This window comes from Chrysemys picta, chromosome 5 (genome assembly GCF_011386835.1).
Source record: "Chrysemys picta bellii isolate R12L10 chromosome 5, ASM1138683v2, whole genome shotgun sequence".
Taxonomy (NCBI): domain Eukaryota; kingdom Metazoa; phylum Chordata; order Testudines; family Emydidae; genus Chrysemys; species Chrysemys picta.
In genome coordinates this window covers 108,419,848-108,444,028 of record NC_088795.1, presented here as the reverse complement: position 1 = coordinate 108,444,028, position 24,181 = coordinate 108,419,848, and the positions used below count along the sequence as shown (strand labels likewise).

General features: G+C 38.9%; 1 protein-coding gene and 1 long non-coding RNA gene across 4 annotated transcripts in view; one reads left to right on the top strand and one right to left on the bottom strand.

Moving 5' to 3' along the window:
- Positions 1–20,185, top strand: part of PI4K2B (phosphatidylinositol 4-kinase type 2 beta) — a 39,564-nt gene extending 19,379 nt beyond the window's left edge. For all 3 annotated transcript variants that reach the window (XM_024103532.3, XM_008166248.4, XM_008166247.4), the window contains exons 3-10: positions 2,037–2,237; positions 4,036–4,167; positions 7,550–7,703; positions 10,076–10,143; positions 10,753–10,852; positions 12,720–12,853; positions 14,415–14,474; positions 18,455–20,185. In XM_024103532.3, the coding sequence (XP_023959300.1) occupies positions 2,037–2,237; positions 4,036–4,167; positions 7,550–7,703; positions 10,076–10,143; positions 10,753–10,852; positions 12,720–12,853; positions 14,415–14,474; positions 18,455–18,628 (1,023 nt within the window). In that variant the 3' untranslated portion in view covers positions 18,629–20,185. The remainder of the gene's footprint in view (positions 1–2,036; positions 2,238–4,035; positions 4,168–7,549; positions 7,704–10,075; positions 10,144–10,752; positions 10,853–12,719; positions 12,854–14,414; positions 14,475–18,454) is intronic.
- A 202-nt stretch (positions 20,186–20,387) lies between these two features.
- The window catches only part of LOC122174192 (uncharacterized), a 28,033-nt gene continuing 24,239 nt past the window's right edge, over positions 20,388–24,181 (bottom strand). The window contains exon 5 of the long non-coding RNA XR_006175679.2: positions 20,388–20,502. This is a non-coding gene — a long non-coding RNA (uncharacterized LOC122174192). The remainder of the gene's footprint in view (positions 20,503–24,181) is intronic.

Here is a 24,181-nt window from a genome sequence, read left to right as displayed (position 1 = left end):
GTTATATTGTCCATAGTAATATGGGCTGTTTCATTAGCACATATACATACGAATGAGATGGCTTTAAAGGCTTGCATGTGAAAAACAAACTCACAAATGGCTGAGTCAAGTGGAGTAGGTAAATGAGCTTAACTCTTACCTAAAAAGGTCTCCTTGGAAAATAGTTCAAAAGAATAGTCTCGAGTTCTGGAAGCTACATGGAAACTTGCATTTTCTCTTCATATACTAGATATCCCAGTTCTCTGAACTCATCATCGTGTCCTACCTCTTCATTTTACAGCCTCTAAACCTTCCCTCACTTCTTCACTGATTTTCCCCAGCCTCTCCATTACCAAATATATTGTTCTGGCTACTAGTAAGTAATTTTGCATTGAAAGTAAGGAACATTGTTAAAATCACAAGTATATTTACATCAAGCATAATTTGGTTTGTTGCCATTCAAGAGAGAATCTGTTTTAATTCAAAACTTAGAATTAATATATTTGATTTTTGTATGAAGTTAGTTAAATCTCATCTAATTGAAGCTGATTCATAACTACTTAGTAATGCTAGTTACTTTGTTGGGGTCCTCTTTATCCAATCTAGTTGAACCAGCAGTCAGTAGGGAAATAAGTTAGCTTCCAGCCCAGAGGAAGCTTATTGATGATCTTCACTAAAGGGGTATAGGAATGGATAATGTCTGAATTACCAGGAGGCTCAATTATAGATGGCTGTTAATTCAAAAATACTGGGGAAAATCCTCTCAGAAATGGTATCAGTTAATATTTATCTTAATCTAATGTTTATTTAGTGTTGTATGTATGTGGCTCTGTATAGAGCAGAGGCACCTGAACTGTGGGGTGTGCCCCCCTCGGGGTGCACAGAGGAACATTCGGGAGGGTGCAGCAGGGCCCAGGCCATCGCTTATGGGGGGCGGGGAGGGAGCGCCACCCAGCCCCACTCTGCTCCCACCTCTGCTCTGGCTGAGGCCACGGCTGTCGGCCTTGGTCCCTGGCTGCGGCCCCGCCTCTACTCCCAGCCCCAAACCTGTCCCCATCAGCCCCCAGCCTTGGTCCCCTTACCTCTGTCTGCATCCCCCTTTTCCACCCCACCCCCCGTCCCCGGGAGCCGCAGCCCTGCTCTCTGCCCTAGCTCTGGGGGGGGAGGGAGGAGGCATGGACAGGGGTAAAGGGAGGTGTGACCCTGAAAAGTTTGGGGGCCACTGGTATAGAGAGAATGAAGACATGGTCCCTACTTGAACCTTATTGTAGTCAGCATACTTATTTACCTGAAACTGAGCTTGGAGACATAATCAGTCAGATGGACATTTCTAACAGGAAACTTAAAAGTAAACCCTAAGATTACTTTTAACAATAAGGACAATTTCAAGCTCATTGTGTCCCTTTAAGGTAAATGACTTGATGGCTTGAGACATTGTCCGCTAAGAGAAACTGAGTCTGAAGCAGCTGTACAAGACAACACAGCCTCTTAAATAGATGCAAACAAACTAAAAAACATATTACTTTTTTATATACTGTCACTAAAAACACCTAAAATTTGATTAGAGGAAAGAAAAATGTTTTATAGTTTTTTAGTTTTTGTGTGTGTCACTTTCTTCAGTATAGTTGTGTTTCTGTGCGTCTTTCACAAGTATTATGGGAGAGAAAATATCTTAAATTAGAAAATCTGATTTACTTTTAAAATTTGAGATTGACCATATCCCTTTTAATATAAATAAAACCCAAGCTCTAAAGATATCTATCTTAAGATATATGTGAACAAAAGTTTTATTTTGAGTGGTACATTTTAGACAAGCATTTCATTTTAATTATAAACTTGTGAATTGACATTACCATTTTAGTGTTACTATTCAACTCCTTGTTTAGACCAAAATTAACAAGTACAAAGCAGAATATCATCAATGATGGCAAACTATTTCCCAAGTCTATAAATCTTAAAATGCAAGTTGTGAATTTTTCAATAAAACTGTTGTGACTAATTCTTACATTTCAAATTATTATGTGAGTACGTTACTTAACTTTGCATTTTTTTCTTAGAAAACTATTGGAGTGTTCAAACCAAAATCTGAAGAGCCTTATGGTCATCTGAATCCAAAATGGACCAAATACTTTCACAAGATCTGTTGTCCTTGCTGCTTTGGCAGAGGCTGCCTTGTTCCTAATCAGGGATACCTTTCTGAAACTGGTGCCTGTCTTGTGGACACCAAACTAGGATTAGGAGTGGTACCTAAAACTAAGGTAAAAGAGTTCTTATTTAGTACACTACAACTTAAGTATGCAGAATAAACGAGGATACGATATTGCAATGTAGAATCAAACTGAGTATTTTTATCCCCAACTTGAGAGAGAGAAACTAATATTGGAGAAAAACAACTTTATGTGCATTGCATGAGCCAGTGAGAGAGGGCTGAATAGAATCCGAGTTGGGGGTGGGGGGGCAAACTGGGGTCCAGTGGCAAAATTGTGTCTAATCACTATAGCATGCTCCTCTCCAGAACCTGTATTGGAACCTAGGAGTCCTGGGGAAGGGAACCCACGTTACTCTGCTTTCAGCAAATAGCTGTTAAATCCACCAGCAAAATGCATGTCTCATCCCTCTCCAATGGTTGGTCCACATAGGAAATAATGCCTACTATTGCTATCAACTGTCCCCAAGCCTCAGGTGATGAGGTCTGCACTGTGGATATAAAGCTCCAAATCCTGCTGATTACCAATGTGGGGGATCATTATGCTTTTGTATGATGGCATTTTTTTAGTTTAAAAAAAACCCCCTAGGAAATAGCATTAAAAATGCTGCTTTGAAGTTATTTCAAAGTTGCAAATTCAAGCACTCAGATGTTAGGAAATGCCAGAATTGAGATTGTTCTTGCAGCTTTAATTCATCCCTTTTTGCATATGTAGTATAAGACCATCTTTAAATATGTGATCATACTGTTTTTTCTTCAAAACCACTCCCTAATTCAGTGCCTAGGATGGATAGTGCTGTATGAATATATCAAAACTGTGTAGCAAAGGGAGGATGTTGTCTGTAGAACCTCTTGTCTTGTGTATTGCAGAAGGTGGAAGTGTGGTGAATAGTAAATGAGGCAGGGGACTGCAAGAAAAGAAAGGATGTTGTCCTGGTTAAGGAAATTGAATGCCTATTTGGTCACTAATTGTGTGTGCATTTGCTTGGTGCTCAATGTGAGACACTTGGGGCCAAATTACAAGAAGTGCTGAATGGTCAGAACTGCAACTGAAGTCAGTTGAAGCTGTGCTTGGAATGTATAAAGTTCTATAAAAATACCAAGTCCTCTGAAAATTCAGCGCCTAGGTGTCTAGACACTTTGGATAATTTTGGCATTACTCTCTCCAGGTCTACGTTCCCCAGCCATAAAATGGGGATAATACCACCTACTTTCATGGCAATATTATACAGATAAGTCATTAATGTTTGTGAAACACTCAGACACTTGTGAGAGCACCATAGAAATGCCCATGAGGAAACTAATAATTTTGTATTCAGTACAGAGTTTGGATGATGAGCATAAATAAGACCTGGGGGAGAGAGACTGAATGAGAGGATTAAAAAATATTCAATAGTTATATATTCATTGAATGAAGCAGAGGTCCTGGGCAGAAAAATAGTACATGATCTTAGACCAACATAATTTGGCCCCCTTTTGCATATACATTAAGGTTGCAGAAGGTTGGGCAACTTTAATTCATTATTTTCTAACTTCTGAGTGCTTGACTTTGCAATCTTAATATTCTTTTAATGTAGTTCTTTCAGTATAGTGGTAATACAAAGCATTGTAGTTTAAAATAGGGGGCCAGTTCTAAGGACACTAGTCTAGAATTTCCAGACCTTTATGTACATTTAAATTTTCTGCCATCTGTAATGTTGCATGTGTGCAGCTTTTTTTGCATTGAATTTGCTTGTTTTTAAATATTGCTATTTACTTGGCATATTTATGATTGTTAGAAATCTTATTGTAAATCTGTAATTGAAGTGATAAGCAATTTTGAGCCATGTTTTAACTTGGATATTTTTAAGGTTGTCTGGCTTGTCAGTGAGACCTTTAACTACAGTGCAATAGATCGTGCAAAATCAAGAGGAAAAAAATATGCTTTAGAAAAAGTGCCAAAAGTTGGTAAAAAATTTCATCGAATTGGACTACCTCCTAAGGTAAGTTCTTCTGAGAAGCTTTGCATTGTAGTATTTTGTTAATGCCTTGTCTATACAGGATATATTTTACTGAATCAAAAAGAGGTCATTTATAGGTAGCTTCAGTCACAGGAGAAGAAAGCTGGTATGTCTACACAGCAGCGTGAGCCCAGGCTCAAGCCAAACCCCCCTTGCGTCCACACGTTAATTGCGCTAACCTAGGGCTTGGACCCAAGGTCCCAGGATCCTGTAGGGCTGGAAGGTCCGAGCCCATGTTAAACTGGGATGTAGGGTCTGAGCCATATTGTTTTGCTGGGTGCATGTGGCCCCGGCTTGACTCGGGTCCCGGAAGTCCTCCAGATGTATCCGAGTTCCTGGCTGCAGAGAAGCAGCGCTGCAGGCCGCCAGCGCAGTAGCCAGAAGTGACCTTACCACCTGGCCAAATGTGCTCCCCCCTTCCTGTTCCATCTCCACTGCTGCATGGAGCTTGTCTGGAGCAGGGAGCAAACTGGCAGTTCCTGGACGCCAGGATATTGGGGGTCATCCCTTCCCAGGCTGTGCTGATCTGGGTGCCCGATGCTCCTGCTCCCTGCGGTTCACATTCTGCTCTCTGGCCCCCTCAGTGCCCTCCCTGGTGCTGCACGTGCAACGCGTGCACTCACAGGGGCAAGCGGGTGCCAGACTCGTAACTTCCCTGCAGCCTCCCAGGGCGGAGGCTCTAGTTGCTCTTTGCTGTTGCACAGAACTTGCCCAGAACAGGGAGCAAAGCTGACAGTGGGAGGCAGTTCCTGGCTGCCAGGATGTTTGGGGATCATCCCCCCCCGGAAGTGCTGAGTCAGGAGCTCTGCCACTCCCATTCCCTGCAGGGCAGCTGCTTAGTCCCCTGCTCCATTCTCTGGCCCTTGCTCCTGGACACCTGGGGCTGCTCTTCCCTGGGGCTGCATATGCAGCGGCAGCATCCACTGTGAGGGCAGTGAGTGGGAGCCAGCCTCAAAACTTTCCTGCAGCATCCTGGGGATCCATTATCCCTGCCTCCTGGGGTGCAGTGGGGGCAGGGATAAGGGATCCCCAGGGGATGATGAAGCACATTGTACCCCCTGCCATGGATATGCACTTTACTGCTTCACAGCTGGCAGCAGCTAGGTTGGTGTGGGTGGGTGGGTGGATGTGTTTGTGTTTTTCCCCTGACATCTACATTTTATGTCAAACTTCCAAACAGACAAATAAATATAAAAAAACAACCAAATGAAAACACCTTCATTGAACATCCTATTGTAAAAATTAAGAATTGCGAAGTTTTATTTTAATTGTTTGAGAGTCCCGGAGACCAATGTCCTAATTATCCTCCAAACTGATGCACATGGGCATTTTCCTGGCAATGTGACTCAGCCTAAAAGTGGAGAGCCCAGTTCAGATTAGGCAGCAGTTAAGTATAAAACCTTCTCAAACTGCAGTCATTGTACTGAGACTGCCACCAAAGGAGCTAATTATGCAGATTATGTACTCCTTATGGGAGTCCCATCAATAGCTCCGCCACAATTAGAAAACAGGGTGGGCAGTAGAGTTTCCCACAGTGCACCACATTCCTAGGGCTAGAGTCCCAACATGGGGGAGCGGGGGCGCAAGACACTTTGGGATATATTTACATTGACTTGGGTGCACTGCAGTGTGGATGCCAGAGCCCTGAGTTCGAGCACAGGTCAGAAAATTCTTAGCCTAGGGTTAAAATACAGTGTAGATGCTCAAGCCCAGGGTTCCCTGACACTAATCAGCTGACTTGAGTCCCACTAACCCTAGACTTACATTGCTGTGTAAACATGCCCCTATTCAACAAAAAGACTGCCAGCCTTGGCTAGCTTTAAACAAATTTCTGTCCACAAAGCGTATCCCTCTATTTAAACATATTTTAAAATCTGGTGACTTTACTGCATCATTTTGCATCTACACTTTCTACCAAGAGCATTCTAAAATTTACTGTCTTCCCACTGTATTTGTTCTTTACATCTTTCTTTTCTTCTTCTAGGTATTTTTTCCTGCCTTTGCAGTCTATTTTCCCTTCAGTATCTTTTCTATATTGTGTAATAATTGTTGTCTCTTTCCCTCCATCTTTCTTGTTGCATCCCCAAAATCTCTCAACAGTGTTCTCTTGCTCATCAAGCAAATTCAAACATGCGGGCTCCCCCCATTATCTGCTCACACATGCAGGCTACTCACAACAACACTCCAAATGACACTTGTTACGCATGCATTTGCCAGAAAGTCTCTGTCCACTCACATAGATGCATAGCAACATGCAGCCTTTCGTTCTGAACACAAGCACAGCCTCTCTTTCCTCCTGAGTGTTCTTTCTTTGCTGTGTGCCCTCTCTCACATGCAGTTTTCTTTCACACAGTTTTCTTCTTCCCCAGATACTGTACTATTGTGGAAATGATTTTTGGGGTCATGAAAGTCATACAAAAGTATTCTTATTTTAAAAAATTGTGTTAGTATTGTTGCTGCTAGTTCTCTGACTCAGACATGAAAGGTGCATATTTGTGAGAATGGAGGATTTTCTCCAATAACTTAATGTTCTGGATGAGTTTATCATGAAATACTGAACCAAGCATCACTGATGTTCACTTTGAGCAGAACAGCAGTTTTAGTAGTGTGTAGTGTCTACAGCTATTTGACTTACTTGTTGCTCCAAACGCTGTTCGTGAATGCAAACACTTAGTCCGTTTGACTGTTTCGTGCCTGGTAAATATAGAGAAAATTATTGAACAGATGTAGAAAACAGATATTTTGACTGGTGAAATAGAAGAGCTGGGACATTTCAAGGATCCCAAAAGAAGTTCTGAGATGCCAAGATTCATGTGAAAAATGAGGACTGGTCTAGAATCAGGATATACGCATACAGTCACTTTAGTCTACCTCTGTTGCTTCCACAGTTACTTCACTACTGCTGTGAAACATTTCTATTTTCCTTTTGCCATCTCTTATATGGTTCCTGAAGTAGTTCCAGTTTGACTGGATTGAACTGCTCTCAAATTATGACAATGGTAAAACTTTTTAGCTTTTGCTTTTCTTTCAGTAAATTTATATCCTGTATCAATATGCTTTGTTTTGGTTTTGAGGATTAAAATATTCTTTTCTGACATACTGCTTATATGCAAACTAAGGGTAATCATAAAGAAATCTGAAAGTGGAAATAGGTCAGTTGTATTTGAACCTATAAAATGTGGTTATCTAGAAATTGGGACAAGGGACTATTTTGTTGACGTAATACTTCATATAGCTTACTCCGAGTAGTACTGCCAAACACTTCGTGTTCAGAACTCGAAAGGACATAGTCAGTTCTTTCAGTTAACTTTTAACCTTCATCTGTTTGATTACATTTTCTAAATGCAGGTTCTTAAAATTGCAGGTTGGCTCCTTCCAGCTGTTCGTTGAAGGATATAAGGAAGCTGAGTACTGGCTCAGGAAATTTGAAACTGATCCTTTACCTGAGAATACCAGGAAACAATTTCAGTCACAGTTTGAGAGATTGGTTGTTTTAGATTATGTCATCAGAAACACAGGTATCTAATGTACTGTCCCCCAGATTATATCTGCTTGCTCATTTGAGTCAGAAATTGTGCTGAGTGAAAGTAAAATTCTTCTAATACATTTCACATGCTTTTCACAAATCTGAAACTCCTTGGCAGATGAACTTGTGAAATCCATTGTAGCTACAAAAGTTTTGTCTTAGAAATTTATCAACTATCATATCCGCCATTTAAGCAATTTTTAGCTTTTGGAAGGCACACAAAGGGCTAGAGCAATATGTAGCAAGTCAAGCACAGAACCCCAGCCAGGGATTAGCCTTTTGATGTGAATTGGGGATAGTTGCTGTCCAGTTTCTCCTCCATTACTAGCAGAGGGAAGTCTCCCAGGACCCTTTGCCCTTAACTTCCACTTCCCATATGCTAGCCACGCTGTGTGGGACACACTGGGGTTTCAAGACCACTTAACTAGGAGGAGGAGCAACATCTGCTGCCAGATCTTTCTGCTGAGTAGAAGAAGATGGCAGCCCAGTTGCATATCACTTTAGAACTGGTCCTATTCAGCATGAGCAAGCCCTGGAGGAGAACTGTGAACTTTGGCCCTCAACATCTCATGCTGGGCAAACTTTCTTCTTTGTAGTTACAGGCTGATGTTCTGTTGCAGGCTATGTAGGTGCCCAATTTCCTCATGAACGTGAAGGTAGTTGGTATGGACATTTCCTCCACTGCTGTGCCAGTAGTGGGTTCCTTCTTTTGCTCTTCTACAGGTCCTATCACTGCAATTTCCTCATCCCTTCCTCCTCCTATTAGGGATGCAGCAGGAAAGCCTGTTGAGGATGCATATGACTTTAAACTCCCTGAAAGACGAAAGTATGAAGATAAGGATATCATTGTGCTTTCTGGTCACTGTTATGGTCTGGCAGCCAGTTTCCAAGCTTGATCCCAGTGTCCCCAAACTTTTACGGATTTTCATGATCTGTGCCATATTACTTTAAGGAGAAAAAGTTAAAAACCAAACATGTAAAGCAGCATCCACACAATCAAATTATGCACAAAAATAGCAATAGTGGAACAGCAAAATGTTCAAAGTTTGGATGCTTATCTAAACCTATGAAGGATCTAAATACACCAGCCCTCTGTCCGCACACAATCCCCTTTTACCCAGCAGACTCTGTGAAAGAATTTACAACATGCCATTGTGTTTTCCTGGTAGAGAATGGCCTCTTAGGAATGAAGATTGTCTTCTGTTCCCCTCCTCTCAGCATCTTTGGATAGACCTTTACTCCTGGGGAAATTGTGTACCAACAAATTAAAAATTCTATGCATGATATTGTAAAATTATGCATATTTTATTTGTCAAAATAACACAATATAATCATGCTAGTTTCAATTATTTTGGTAATTTATTTTAAAATACCTATCAGCAAGTATGTCTGTAACAAAACAGACAACAAAAAAGACTCAGGAAATGTTTTTTGACAAATAGATTCCTTATTAGGCATATTAATACAGAACTTTGAGTAATTCATTTAAACTACCATAAAGAAACGTATTTCCTGCACCCCTCACAAGCAGTGCAAAGGCTTGGGGGAGTCAGGGGCAATGGAAGAGCTGAGGGGAGAGGGAAGTAATTGCTGGGAAGGAGTCTGGGAGTGAACCTAGAGGGTTATGGTTTGGGTTTTTCTAGTGGCAGGGGGCGGGGGGGGGGGGGGGAGGAGTGGAAGGGATTGTTAGGGATTTGAGGAGCCTCCTCCATGCAGACCAGAGTTGACCCCTAGCCTCTCCCATTCAGTCATGCACCTCTGCCCTTGTCCCTGTGTGTCGCTGAACCCCCACTCAACCATCCCTACTCCCTCGTCCCCATGTGTCCCTGCACCCCCACTCCAATTCATCCCCGGGCTCAATGTTGTCACCCCACTAGCTCCTGTACCCCCACCCCAATTTGCCTTGCCCTTTCCCCATCAGCAGCCCAGAACCAAATTCCTACTGCTGCTACTGATACTTCTCCCCTCCTCCCCCCGACTAGATTGGAGAGAACATACACAATACAGACAACTTATTTTGAGAAAACGGGTTATAATGAGTTCTGCTGACCTTCCTGATATTACATGGTTTGCTCAGCCAGAAAGGGAAGCTGAACTACTAGTGCATGACTCAACACAAAATTTGAATTAATAACATGAATATTTACATCTTTCCAGTTAATCTAATACTCGTTTTTTCCCCCACAAACTCTAAAACAAGTGTGTTTTGATGGAAAAATATTTTTGTGAATATTTTCCCTTGTTCTTCTAATAAATATCTTCAGTTCACAATAGAAACAAATTGTTTTACAACGTTATTTTAAGATCAGCTAATTGTAAAAGACTTGCAAGTCCCCACAACAACTTTTGTTTCCCTTTTTGAAGACAGGGGCAATGATAATTGGTTAGTCAGATATGAAAAGCAAGATGATGATATTGATCTTTCAGATAAGGTAAGAAGAATTTTTTTTTCAAAACTAGTCAGTTGGCTCATAAAATTTGAGCAGTTTAGCTGGAATGCTGACACACAATGTGCCTTAACTCAGAATGTGATGGTGTACTCCTTCTGGTGAAATATGTGGATTTCTGGTCAAATTAAAATACAGAGTGACCTGGATATAACAACTAATGGACTTCATATGGAAGTGGAAGCAACATTTTGTAGCACATGTGCTTTAACAATAAAGCTGTCTGCTAACATACAAACACAGTATCTTAGCTACTTTATTGATATGCTCTATTCATCTAATATTTAGTCTTGGTTTTGTTGATTTATATTAGATCCTTTGGGCTGTCTTGATGTCGTTGCTTTTGGTCATTTATACTGTTTACAGAGGTGAATAAGTGGATCCAAACCTTATGCACTGGACTTGGCCTCATTTCGAGTACTCCCACTTAATGCCTTTATTTTTATTTATTTTTTTGTTCAGTCTAAAGCACTTGTGGTGTTGCTAAACCAGCTATATTAAAAAAATTAATAATGCAGTTTACTGTATACTTAATTCTGTGTATACCTTATGGATATTTCAATTACTAGTAACTTGGAAATGTTCTTACCCTAGGATATCCAATGGACTACTAGTAAAGAGCCTGTTATTAAAATTGCTGCAATAGATAATGGTTTAGCTTTTCCCTTTAAACATCCTGACGAGTGGAGAGCATGTGAGTATTGAGTTCTTTAATCTTCAATTTGCGGGAATAACTGTCTTCAGACTGCTATTTGAGAATACTTACTATATTTTCACCGTAGTAACTTTTGTTTTTATTGAACAATGGTGTATTTTTTTTTCCTCGAGGAAAATAAGCGAATACTGAGTGGCTTTTTACTGTTTTTTTTGGATCGTGTTTGTGCTTCGTAGTCACTCGCTAGCTTGTTTTTTCACCCCACCAGTAATGGATGTTACTAATAGGATGCATCGATATGAATACCTACTTAGTTATGTGGGGTTGGAAGGGATTTGGGATGCATCTTTCATGTGCACTTTCTGCTTGCTATCATAAAATTTCTCTTGAGTGTTAAAATTCCCAGATTATTTCTATAAACGGGAATGGTCCTATTTCTTCCTATTACAAAACAAGCTATTCTTCATCCTTTTGTAGTGCTTATTGAAATTAGTAGACAACTACAAAGTGACATATAACTTCAGCCTTATTTTGTTGCACAGAGGTTAAGATAATCTTTACCTGGGACAGCAAACTTAAGTACAGTGGATGCTGGTTAATACCAATACCAATCTTAACGTTTGGTTAAGAGCGACATTTTGCTGAGAGTTGATCCCTAATGGGATTTGGCTATTGGCCTCAGGCATGCTGCTTATTAACACTTTTTGGAAGAAAGGCAGGCAAACTTGTGAGGCTTCAGCCAGGGAAGGAAGCACTGAAATGTGCCAGGTACTGGCCGCAGGCTGGTGTGTGGGTCTGCAGCCAGGGAAGGTATGTCCCAGCGCTTCCTTCCTTAGCTGCAGCCCTGCAAACCTGCCTTCTGCTTATGGGCAACTTCCAGATAATGTAATTTTTTGCTGAGAACTGAGAGGTTGCTAATAAGCGGAATCCACTGTATTGTGATACACCGCTAACTCGATATAACACGAATTCGGATATAACGCGGTAAAGCAGTGCTCCGGGGGGAGGAGAGGGGGGACTGCGCACTCCAGTAGATCAAAGCAAGTTCAATATAACGCGGTTTCACCTATAACATGGTAAGATTTTTTGGCTCCTGAGGACAGCATTATATCGAGGTAGAGGTGTACTAAAATTAATAAAATTTATACTGAACAGAAAAATAGTAATGCTCTTTAATCTCAGCATCTAAGCTTCTTTAAATTGGACAAGATTGGTGCAATACTACTTGTAAAAATAAAATATGCATCTCAGTGTAGTTCAAAAGCCTTAACTCTGGGGTGCAGAGTTGCTTTTCTATAAAAAGCATTATATAACTTACATAAACTTCATCTTATGTTCTTTCACAGATGATAGCATTGAGAAAAAACCCTTGCTAGAGTTGTTAATTTTTATTTTTCAAGCTATTTTAAGAAAATATCTTAGCAAGTTAAGATTGACCTTTACTTAAAAATTATAGTTAGATTATATTTTTTAAATCAGATCATCTGGAAGTAGTTTTATTTGATCATAGACAGTATTTCATTCCAAGACAAACTACATAACTGATGGGGAGATAGGGAAAGAGACTTTTATTTTGGAACACGTAACCTTTTTAATTCCAGTAAATATTTGTTGTTACCCTAATTACCTTTTTAAAATTTCTTCTGTAGTCTCTGAAAAACTAAAGCCTTTACAGCAATCAAATTTAACTTGTAATTACAGGCAAACACAGTGAATGTAATAGTGGCAAACAAATTTGGGAATATGATATATGTAAATAACCTTTGGTAACTGTTGACTGACAGATGGTTTAGTATTTTGATACCTAATAGCAAGTTATTTCTTAAGGTTTCTGCCCGTATCAGATCATTTGATTCTAACGTCTACCTGTTAATTAATCAAGATATTGAACTGTTTTTCCCATTAGATCCATTTCATTGGGCTTGGCTTTCTCAAGCAAAAGTTCCTTTTTCCCAAGAGACCAGAGATTTGATTCTCCCTCGTATTTCTGACATGAACTTTGTACAGGATCTTTGTGAAGATCTTTATGAACTGTTCAAGGTGAATCAGAATTCATTTTTAATTGAGAGGGGATAGTTAATTGAGTAGTATATGTGGAAGGAAAACTTAATTGTTAAAAGTTAGCTTAGAAACTTGAATTGCTTTTACTTAATTATTTCACAATATGTGATACTACTTATGCTTTACCTCTAATGCTAGGATCGCAAAAAGGGGTACATAGGCTGACATATAGTAGTCATACATCCCCCTCTGTAAATGTATGTCCTTGTATTGTGCATGAAAGATTTGAAATTGTTGGTAATCAACTTTATTGATGGGTAATAGCCTCCTTTCTTACACTTAAATTTTATATAATCAATTAAAAATCACTAAACTAATAATGAAAACGTGTATTTAAATACATTTGTCACTTAAGATGCCTGGCAACATGTACTTCAAATAAACAGTAATAACTTGGGGGAAAAGCTTCACTGTAATATCAGCTATTAGTCCAGCTGGTACATATTTAAAATATTTCATTTTACATGTGCCTTCAAAGTGATATTAAAACCTGTGTCATTCCATCAATGAATGGGCTTCCAGAGAGAGGTTTTGTCAGTTTTATTTTAAGATATTCAAACCATATATTGTCGTGAGTACACACACACACCCTTTTACTCTGCTTATTAAAGCATTGAATACAGCTATAATCTTCGTAAAGGGGACTTGTATAAATTCTACTCTTGTAAAATATGAACATTTATCATGCTGAATACTCCAAATGACCATGGTGGTGGTGGTGGTGGGGATTGAGCATGCAATTCTGATTGGAAAAGTCGGGTCCTGAAACACATTCATTAATGTAATTTTGTGTTTGTCTGACTTAAAATGATTAAAACACCACAATCAAAATTGGCACTAACTAACACCCACTGTTAGTCACAGCAGAAATGCAAAGGATTTAATGGATCTGGAGACAGACATGTCCTTTTTCCCATATAGGTAGTTTCTGCACATTGGGGTTGAGTAACATTTATGGAAAGGTGGTTTTAAGCTTGCACTGTTCCTGCTCATTCTGTTCCTGTTATGTCTTAAAGGGTACTGTCAACAGAAATACTCCACTTATATCTGAAACTTTTTACTGTTATAGGTAATACCTAATTAATTAAAACTGAAAGACAATAAAGAATCTATTTTCAGTTACTTTGCGCAGTTTATAGCGCTCTGTTTTATAGTCTACTTCCCTGTTTCCCTTAAATAGCTCACCTTGTGTGGTCCTTTCACACAGTAATAGGTGAGAGACATTTTAAAATGCAGTTTCAAAACCACAAAAAGAGAGACCAGGGGACAGCTGTAGTATCTGAAACTACTTCTAATTCACTTTGATGTTGACAGTGTCCAAGTCCAATCTGTCATCTTTCACAGCTACTACACTTAATTTTATAATTGCTTTTGTACTTGGAATTTCCTTCCTAGATATGGCTTGTCACAATCATAAACTTTAAAATTTTACAAAAGATCAGTTCAATTGTTAGAATAAGATTGTGTATCCAAATACATCTGGTTTTAAGAATGGTAAAATGTTTTGAAAATAACTGCTGTGTTTTTATTTTGAATAAAGACCGATAAAGGATTTGACAAGGCTACTTTTGAAAATCAAATGTCAGTGATGAGGGGACAGGTATGGCTGATTTTTAAATTCCTTATGACCCATTTTAAAAATTTTACCACTTAGTAAGATATTTAATATTGTTGCTGTATTTCTTAATAGTTTCCTGATTTTTCAGATCTACCTGAAACTAACGGCTGTTAAATTGAAAGGGAGTTATGGGTGATGAATATCTCTGAAAAATCTAGCCAAATGGCCATGAAGACTGAACTTAATCTTTCTTTCCTAGAGGTTGTTTCCATTCATTAGGATAGAAATGAGGCAGCAGGGAAGCTTATATTGATGTTGGTCTTTCTGTCTGTGTTTTACAGCTAAAGAAATTCCATTTCTGATGCTATTAATGTAGCATCTCTAACAAACTCTATAATAATTCAAAATCAAAGCTTAGTAAAAGGGTTGTATGAGCTTTCAACAAAATATAATGATAAACTTTGATTAATAAACTGTATTTAGAGAAACTGGCATACAGCTAAATCAGCAATTGAGAAAATGAATTAAACTAGCAGTTAATTTGAGATAAATGTGAATGCTGAGGAAACGTCACCTGACCTTAACAGTATGTTTATTTCTTGAAAGACAGTTTTGTGAAACCTAGCACATTCTAAGTGTGTGACAGGGCAACAGGAACTCCTTACAAACCATTCGTTGTACCACATGTTTACACCTTGGGATTTACAAATTAAGTGTATTTCAGTTAAACTGCAATTCAATCTTAAAGTATAGAATTATATGTAGTGGTTTTATTGAGACTGAATTCTGATCAAAATACATACTTTTTAGTATGATGTTTACACAGTGAATTATTCCAGTTTGAGTAGTTTAGCAGTTTATGTAAACACAAATATACCTGCTTCCTAGAATTATTGAATGAAATATCAAAAGGATAAATTTCTTTCCACCTGTCTTGTGCACCTCTGGAGTACTAGACTTAGCTGGCTTCTCTAGCATGTAACACACAGGTTATGCTCATTTTGCATCAATCATTAGTTGGTTGGATCGCTTTGGGGTTTATTTTTAATATACAGTAACCCTCTTGGAGACCGAAGTCTCTGCCACCATAACTTTAGAATATTACATTTTATATTAGCTTTCTAGTCAAAACATTGTAAGCCAGTAGATCTCCCATTGAAGTTACTATTTTAAGTTGAAGTGCTAGTCTGTGTGCTAATTAATGTATGACTTGAACATAAGATTTGATTTGACAGAAAGCATGTCTTGTCAACAAAATTTATTTGATTCTTTTTTAGGAGATTTACAAGTTTGGGGGTTAAGTATGTTGCATCTATACAGTTACCTTTGACTTTTGTGAAGCATTTGACTTAGTACTGTATTACATTTTGTTTAAAAAAGGGCACTATAAAATCTAGAGCGCACATTGAATAGATTTAGAACTGGCTTACTGGCAGATCTCAAAGTAGTTGTCATTGGGGAATCATCATTGAATGGGGGTACTTTTTGAGGGGTTCCACGGGGATCAGTATTAGGCCCGATGTTAGTCAACATTTTTGTCAGTGATCTGAAAGTAAATATAAATACAATGCTGATTCAAATTTATGGATGGCACAGACTGGTGGAAAAGGCCAGTCGTACAGAATAATCTGGATTGCTTGGTAAAGTGGCCCAAGTCAAACAAAATGATTTTAATATATCCAAGTGCAAAGTTAGAGGAATGAGGAATGCAGGCCAAATCTACAGAAAGGGGGGCTGTATCCTGGAAAGCAGCGACTCTGAAAAGGATTTAGGGGTCATAGCGGACAAACAACTGAACATGCGCTCCCATGCAATGCTATTGCAAAAAGGGCTAATGTGATCCTTGGAGGTAGGGAAGTGAGTTTTACCTCTATATAAGGAATTGGTGAGACATAATGGAATACTCTTCAATTTTGCGTTCAGCATTTTTAAAAGAATATTGAAAAATTGGAGTAGGGACAGCAAAAAGCCATAAAAAATTATTGAAACTGGAGAAAACTGCCTTATAGTGAGAGTCTTAAACTAAATAGATTGAACTCTTTATCAAAAAGAAGATTGAGATGACTTTATTACAGTGTATAAGTACCTTCACAGGGAGAAGAGGCTCCTAACTCTAGCAAAGAAGGGCATAACAAGAAACAATGACTGGAAGCTGAAGTCAGACATTTTCAAATTAGAAATAAGTTATACACTCTTAACAGTGAGAGTGATTTAATCACTGGAACAAACTACCAAGGGAAATGGTAGATTCTCTACCCCTTGATGTCGTTAAATCAAGACTTGGATGCCTTTCTGAAAGAGATGCTTTAACCAAAAAACAGTTATGAGGCTCAATACAGGGATAGCTGGGTGAAATTTAATGTCTTATGATATATAGGAGGTCAGATGGGATGATCTAATGGTCCCTTCTGGCTTTAAACTCTATGAATTTGATTTCCTTGTGCTCATGATTTCAGTCTGAACAATGCAGAAGTTCTTCATGTTCAGTTTTACAGTGGCATTGTACAGGGTTAATCTGACCCTTTTCACAGAAGTCCCTGGCATTGATACTGCTTTTCTGCTCTCTGAGTCAAATATGGTCCAAATATGGTAAACTAGGTAGCTGTTCTGGCAAAAAAGCCAGTAAAAGCATATTTGTCAAAATGAACTGTTAGGCCTGGTTTCTGAAAGAACTTATGAAAGAAGTTTGGTGTGTGGACATATGAAAGTCACATCCCCTTCTTCACAGAGTTATCACTGGGAAGTATTCATCAAGCACCAAACTGATTCAAGTGAGTAACCTTCTCATGACACGCTGGTAACTTGCCACTGAAAATTGATTATTTAACAAAAGAATTCTGCAAAACCTTTAACTTAGAATCAAGACAAATTTTAGTTTAGAAAAGCCTTTTTAAAGTAATAATAGAGATCTAGCTAAGATTTTACTGTTCAATACCATATTCTCTTAAGAATTCTTAGACCCTTTTGTATTCCAAGCAATTTTCTGAAGATATTTCAGGAATTACACCAAAATGTCTGTTGACTCACAAGAGTCATTGGATTCAGCACAAACTGAGTAGGCCTAGCAGTTACTAGCTGCATTAAGAGACATTCTCTTCCCTTAAGCCATGTATCATTCAGGGATCCATGTAACTAAAAGCTTAGACACTTCTCTGTGTAAAGGCTATAATAGCATCACTAAAGTTCAGCATAGTCTGGATGCCCTAAAACTTTCCATCTTGTAATGTAAAATAGAAAAAAAATTGTTCTGTTTCAAAGGTTCCCAGGTTCATGAAAGACATGAGGGAATAACTAGGATAACTGCATTTTAGATGCAACAGAGGGTCCTGTGGCACCTTTGAGACTAACAGAAGTACTGGGAGCATAAGCTTTCGTGGGTAAGAACCTCACTTCTTCAGATGCACTTCTTGCATCTGAAGAAGTGAGGTTCTTACCCACGAAAGCTTATGCTCCCAGTACTTCTGTTAGTCTCAAAGGTGCCACAGGACCCTCTGTTGCTTTTTACAGATTCAGACTAACACGGCTACCCCTCTGATACTTGACACCATGCATTTTAGATGGGTTTTTAATTTAGCCTGTAATCGTTCTCTTGTGATGTGAGACAATCATTTCATAGCTAAAATCTTAGCTGGCAGACTTCTAGGCTAAGAAAATGTTGATGGCCCTCCTGTGTTTTAAGATATGGGTTTCTTTGGAGATGTGATAGACTATGTAGACCTGAAAGCATTTCTGCATTCTTAACCTATTCCAGTAGTTCAGAAAGAACTTGCTTCACAAGATGTATTTAAGGCAGGGTTTGGTGTGTATGCTCTCAAGAGAAAAGATTAGTGGAACATTCAGCTGCCCAGTAGTAACTTATTTTGTTTTACTTGCAGATTCTTTAGGAGAAAAATAACCGAGGAAATAGAATTACCAGAATCCTATGGGATTGATTTATTTTTAAGAGCAGCATCTAAACAAACAGGCTGAACAATCAAATTTTCATTGGGTACCACTTATTTTATTTTATTTTATTTCTGCAGATACTAAACCTCACTCAGGCATTAAAAGATGGAAGGAGTCCAATTCAGCTAGTTCAGATGCCACGCGTGGTTGTGGAGCGAAGTAGTACTGGAAGTCAGGGCCGAATTGTTCATCTGAGTAATGCATTCACACAGACCTTCCATAGCAGGAAGCCTTTCTTTTCCTCCTGGTAGTAACATAAGAGGAAAGTAAATGTCTGTAATTTAGTAACCTACTTTACAGAAAAAGGCTCTGCAATAATGTAATTCTGCTGTATACCGAAGGCTCTGACTGCCAAAACCTCAAAACTTAACTTGAAAATGTAAAGATTTAAGAATTGTATTTTGAATGTAATCAAAGTTTACAATTTTTGTGTCAAAATTGTGAATCCTTATGTCAGGGAATGAGAGGAATTTGTCTATACTGTATTTTTATAGGCTGAATTCATACTAAAGGGAAAACTTACAGTTTACATATTCTGAGAGACTACTTTTGAATACAACATAGAAAAAAATGCTTATTGGATATAAATGTGAGCACACAATTATAAACTGATCTTTTTTATAGACGCTTTAGAAATGAAGCACAGCATGTTCTTTGATTGTAAAAATACTATTCAGTGTTACTGCTTACAGATGTTATAAGTTATTCCATGGGTTTTCATAGCCTAGTGAATTGGAAAATATTAAAATAAAATGGTCATGCATTTAAAAAAGTGCATTAGTTGCAATTTTTGAAACTTGAAAAATACTCCAAAGGTTTTTGAGTTGGGGACCAAAAAAGCACATCTTAGTTTAATCAGAATTAGGGCAAATTTTTGCCCTCATATGTGTACACAACTTCATTTGGCCTCAGTGGGAGTTATGTCCATGTATTGTTGGGTGAAATTTGGTCTTTAGCCTTTTAAGGATAACTTATATATTTAAATAACTTATGGAAAATTGTTTGTAATATATTTTCTCCATAGGTACCATTCTATAGTTCCATCATGACAACAAAATACTGCATCGTTTTGTTTAGAATTGATGGGTTGATTGCTATTCAATGGAGTATATTAACTGACACCAAAGTAGTTCCCTGTCATTGTTGATTGATGAAAACACTGGAGTGTTGGTTGTTGAGCCACCCCACTTGCAACATTTCAATTTAAACACTCTCCATTATTTATTGTGGACCAGCAAAAGCAGAAAATAGATTGCAATGTGTAGAGCACAGCAACACTGTCATTGGACTCCTTGCAACCCCATGTTTGTCTGCCACTTATTTGTTTTTATGTTGAAGCTACACAGTTTAGGCTCATCTTCCACGTCTGTGGCTTATGTAATATGGTAAATTATTTTTACTTCAGTGATGTCCTTGAAGGTTAGGATCTGTGGTGGGGGAAAAACCTTTGTTACAAATATTGTTGCTTTTAGGAAACCTACAGTTTTTAAGTATTTCAGACATTGCTGTATTTTATAATTCCAAGCAATACTATTAATCCCAAGAACAAAATCCTTGTATACTGTTTTATATAATTTTGGGTTGATGTACATATTATAGCATGTCAGGAATTCACTTGATTTACTAAAATGTCTAAGCCTTAAATGTATAACTTACTGGACTGTGGTGTTTAAAATAAGATGGAGGCAGCCACCTTTATAAGGTTCTATGGCTTCAGTTTTTAGCTGAACAATTTCTTAAATTTTAAAGAGTATATTTAAGGTATTGGGCATGCTTACTTGCAACAATAAATGTCAGTCTGAAATGGACAGTTTGTGCCTCAAGTGTCTTATTTCTTAAGCAGGAAGAGGGCCTTAACTTAAACTTTTGTAAAGTCTGCATCCAAACCACTTTCTACAAGATAAAATGTACATGCATGTAGAACATTATTAGAATTTTTTCAATATTACATATAATGGGAAAGAGTACAACAAAAAACACTTGCAATGCCATTAGTACTATACTAACAAACTTACATTTGTTTCTAATAAACAGTTGGATATATTGGATACTAACTTTATTTTGTGTACTTAACATTCTGTTGAGACTCGAGTACTTGCTGTGAAGAAGCTGTTCAGCCATTCATCTATGATGAGAGTGAAACAAGAATTGGTATTCTGAAAATGGTTACATTATTTAGCTAGTTAGTAAATATTCTTTACCTATCTAAATTAATAAGCACCAACAACAGAAGAGACGGTGAGTCCCGAATCCTGCCATTTCTATAATCACTTGACAAGTTATTAAAATAATAATAGTAATAATAATAATACTCTGCAGTTTCTATCATTTCCCTTATGTCAAGAGTCACAATATAAACGCATGTGCTGCTGCTCTGTTACAACTTGTCTCCTGCCAATGAATAGTAAGGAGCAAATAAGAATTCCTCTTGGCTGACTTTATAAATACTGTGAATAATATGCTTGTGAAACAAAGAAGTGCAGGCAGCTTGACTCCAGCTAATGATCTATAGTTAGATACTCTTAAAAACATGTTATTTTATTTTCACCTGATCATGTCCTTTTGTGTTCTATGCCCATATGTTGTCCAAGACAGCGTGTACTTGTCACACTTACTCGTCTACACAGCAAAGGAAAACCCATGGTTGGCCTGTGCCAGCTGACTCTCAGGCTTGCAGGGCCAGGGCAGTGGGGCTGTTTCATTGATGTGTAGACTTCCAGAGTTGGGCTGAAATTCAGACTCTAGGACCCTGCAGGGCCCGGGAGCCCGGAAATCTACACAGCATTGAAACAGCCCCAGAACCTGAGTCCCATGAGCCTGAGTCGGTGGGCATGGGCCAGCTGCAGGTTTCTCTTTGCTGTGTAGATATATCCTTAATTACCAAGGAGGAGAGTAGGATTTTGCACATCCCTTTTTTCTTTGCTATTTTAGTGGAGGATGACTCCTTGTTTTAAATTTCGGGGCGGGGGGTGCGTGTGTGTGTGTGTAACATTTGAGAAGGAGCAGAGGTCCTATGGAGTCACAAGGACTGCACTTTTACTATGGGGAGATATGCTTTTCACCTGCTCGTTTCAGAACCAGTATTACTTAAAGAAGCAACTGTCAAAGTCAGAAGGGCATTCTGTGGTAGTTGATTTCTATATTTATCTGCTAGTTGACAACCTCCACCTGGCAGCTAAGAGACCAGCTGGGTTTTCTTATCATATATCTATAACTAGTAACAAAGGTTGTGCAGGCTAAATTCTGCTCCATGTGACATCTATTCCCTATATTCAGTGGGGTTGTATAAATGTACCTGATGAGCACTCACTAAAGAATTTTGATTGAGAAGGAATAGAATGCAGTTCATCTGATCTCAGCTGTGTTTATTCTATAGGCAAAATTTGTTTGACTGAAGTTGGAAAACAACTCTTGTGCAAAGGGATCAGCTGCAGGCATAAACTTTTCCCTGTGCTGAAGTCAAATTTCAGAGTAGGCGCACAGCGAGGCCTACTTGTGCAAAACCACCCTTTCCATCTGTGTAAGTTAATGTGCATGAAAATTGTCAACTTAAGTTACCTTTTAAAAGTATAAACAACTTGAAAATGTGGATGTCGCACTCCAAGAGCAGTGATTTAGAAAAATCTGATAAAACCTATTAAAATACAGTTCCAGTTCAACTGGTTCCTATTGCAGTCAAAGGAGTAGGCTTCCCCTGCATTACACCCACATTTGAAAAGCCTGTTTTGAATGTGGCTGAATGATGAGAGGTGTGAGCACCAAGGCGCAGCTCTTGCAGAACAAGAAAAGCAAGGGCTAGGTGGACTCTCAGCTCTCTCCCCACCTCCAGCAAGGAGGTCGTGTTTTTAAAAGATGTGCAAGAATAAATTTTGAAAATGGGGTCTGGGCCGGGCAGGTGCAGCCAGGGCTGGCTCCAGGGTTTTGGCCGCCCCAAACAGCCAAACAAACAAACAAACAAAAAGCCGCGATCGCGATCTGCGGTGGCAATTCGGCGGGAGGTCCTTCGCTCCGAGCAGGAGTGAGGGACCGTTGGCCGAATTGCCACTGAACAGCTGGACGTGCCACCCCTCTCCGAAGCGGCCGCCCCAAGCACCTGCTTGGTAAGCTGGTGCCTGGAGCCAGCCCTGCTTATGATCAGTATTTAGCTATCTGCAAACCGCTGTATTATACAGCCCTCATGAATGGCAGATTCTGCCTCCAGCTAGCAACTAGGTCTTGGATTAATGGGTTTTTGGTTAGTAGCACAATGACATCCTTAATGTCACAGTTATCTTTTGTGGCCCCAATGAAATTGACCATTTTTTGTGTGTGATCTCGCCCAACTAAAAAAAACTGTCCAGTAGCAACACCAGGCTGATGTACCTTGTGACTTTCATTATGGCTTCAATATTCACCGTACCCCCATTTCTATTGTCACTGACACCCTGTCAATGCCTTTTTAATGTTCACAGGAATTTAGACTGGGCTCAAAGCTAAGAGCTTGTGTACAAGGGGAAAAAGCCTGGAGTAGTGAGTGCAAATAGCTATTGATGTGGAATGGTGGTGTCAATGCAGAATAACTATTGCAATGTAAATCTACACCCTAGCTCTTTCATACTAAGTTCCCGCTGAAAACCCATCTTGTATACAATCTATAATTGTTTCATCTTGCAGAGAAAATGGGGGATCCTCCCCATAATTTCTCATATATTTTAAGTCCTTCCACGACTGGTAAATTGTGGGGGGGGAAAGGTTTTAATTTTAACTTTCTTTCTTTCTTTCTTCCTTTCTTTTTTACTTTGTATTGTCATTTTCGTGTAAGTGTTCCATGGAAAATTTTGAGTTTTGTGGGAAACCTGAATTTCCGCCCCTAGTTTACAGCATTCTGTCAGCTGCTGAGAACCACCAAAAACCTTTGGCCAAACTCTTTTCAGTTTTGTGATGAAAAATGGAATGCTTTCAAGGCAATCAGACCCGTTTCACAAAAATTCACATTTAGTCAAAAACCCAAGTTTCCATCAAAAAATGTTCTGATAGAAAATTTTTGACCAGCCCTACTTGGAGGAATATACAGGTCCACAAACACTTGGGAAGGGGAACATATTATTTCAATGAGACCAAAACACTCACTGCTGATAACATTTAATGGTCCTTTTCCTTCGCTGCACATGGCTTCCCTCTCTGTACAGAGCTCTTTCCTACCTTGATTTTCATAGATTCTAAGGCCAGAAGGATCCACTGTGATAATCTAGTCCAACCTCCTGGACAACACAGACCAGAGAAATGCCCCCAAAATAATTCCTAGAGCAGATGGGTTAGAAAACTATTGCATCTTGATTTAAAAATTGTCAGTGATGAAGAATACCTTATTTCCAGTCTGAATTTGTCTAGCTTCATCTTCCAGCCATTGGATGTTAGACCTTTGTCTGCTAGATTGAACTACCCATTATTAAGTATTTGTTTCCCAGGTCGGTGCTTATAGACTGGGATCAAGCACTCCTGAACCTTCTCTTTGCTGAGCTAAATAGATTGTGCTCCTTGACTCCATCACTATCAGGCAGGTTTTCTAAACCATTAATCATTCTCATGGCTCTTCTTTGAACCCTCTCCAATTTTACTTCAATTCCTTTAAAGTGGACTTCTCTGAATGGCCAACAACTTAATCAATGGGGGGAGTGTCCCCTATTGGTGGATGTAATTCTCCTCACATACTCACAAGCCTTTCTGTCTCACTCCCACTTATTTTCCTTTCTGGGACAACTTTTGTATCTCACCCATTCTTCTATTTTCAAGAGTGAAAGTTTTAAGGCTTCAATTTAGAGAAA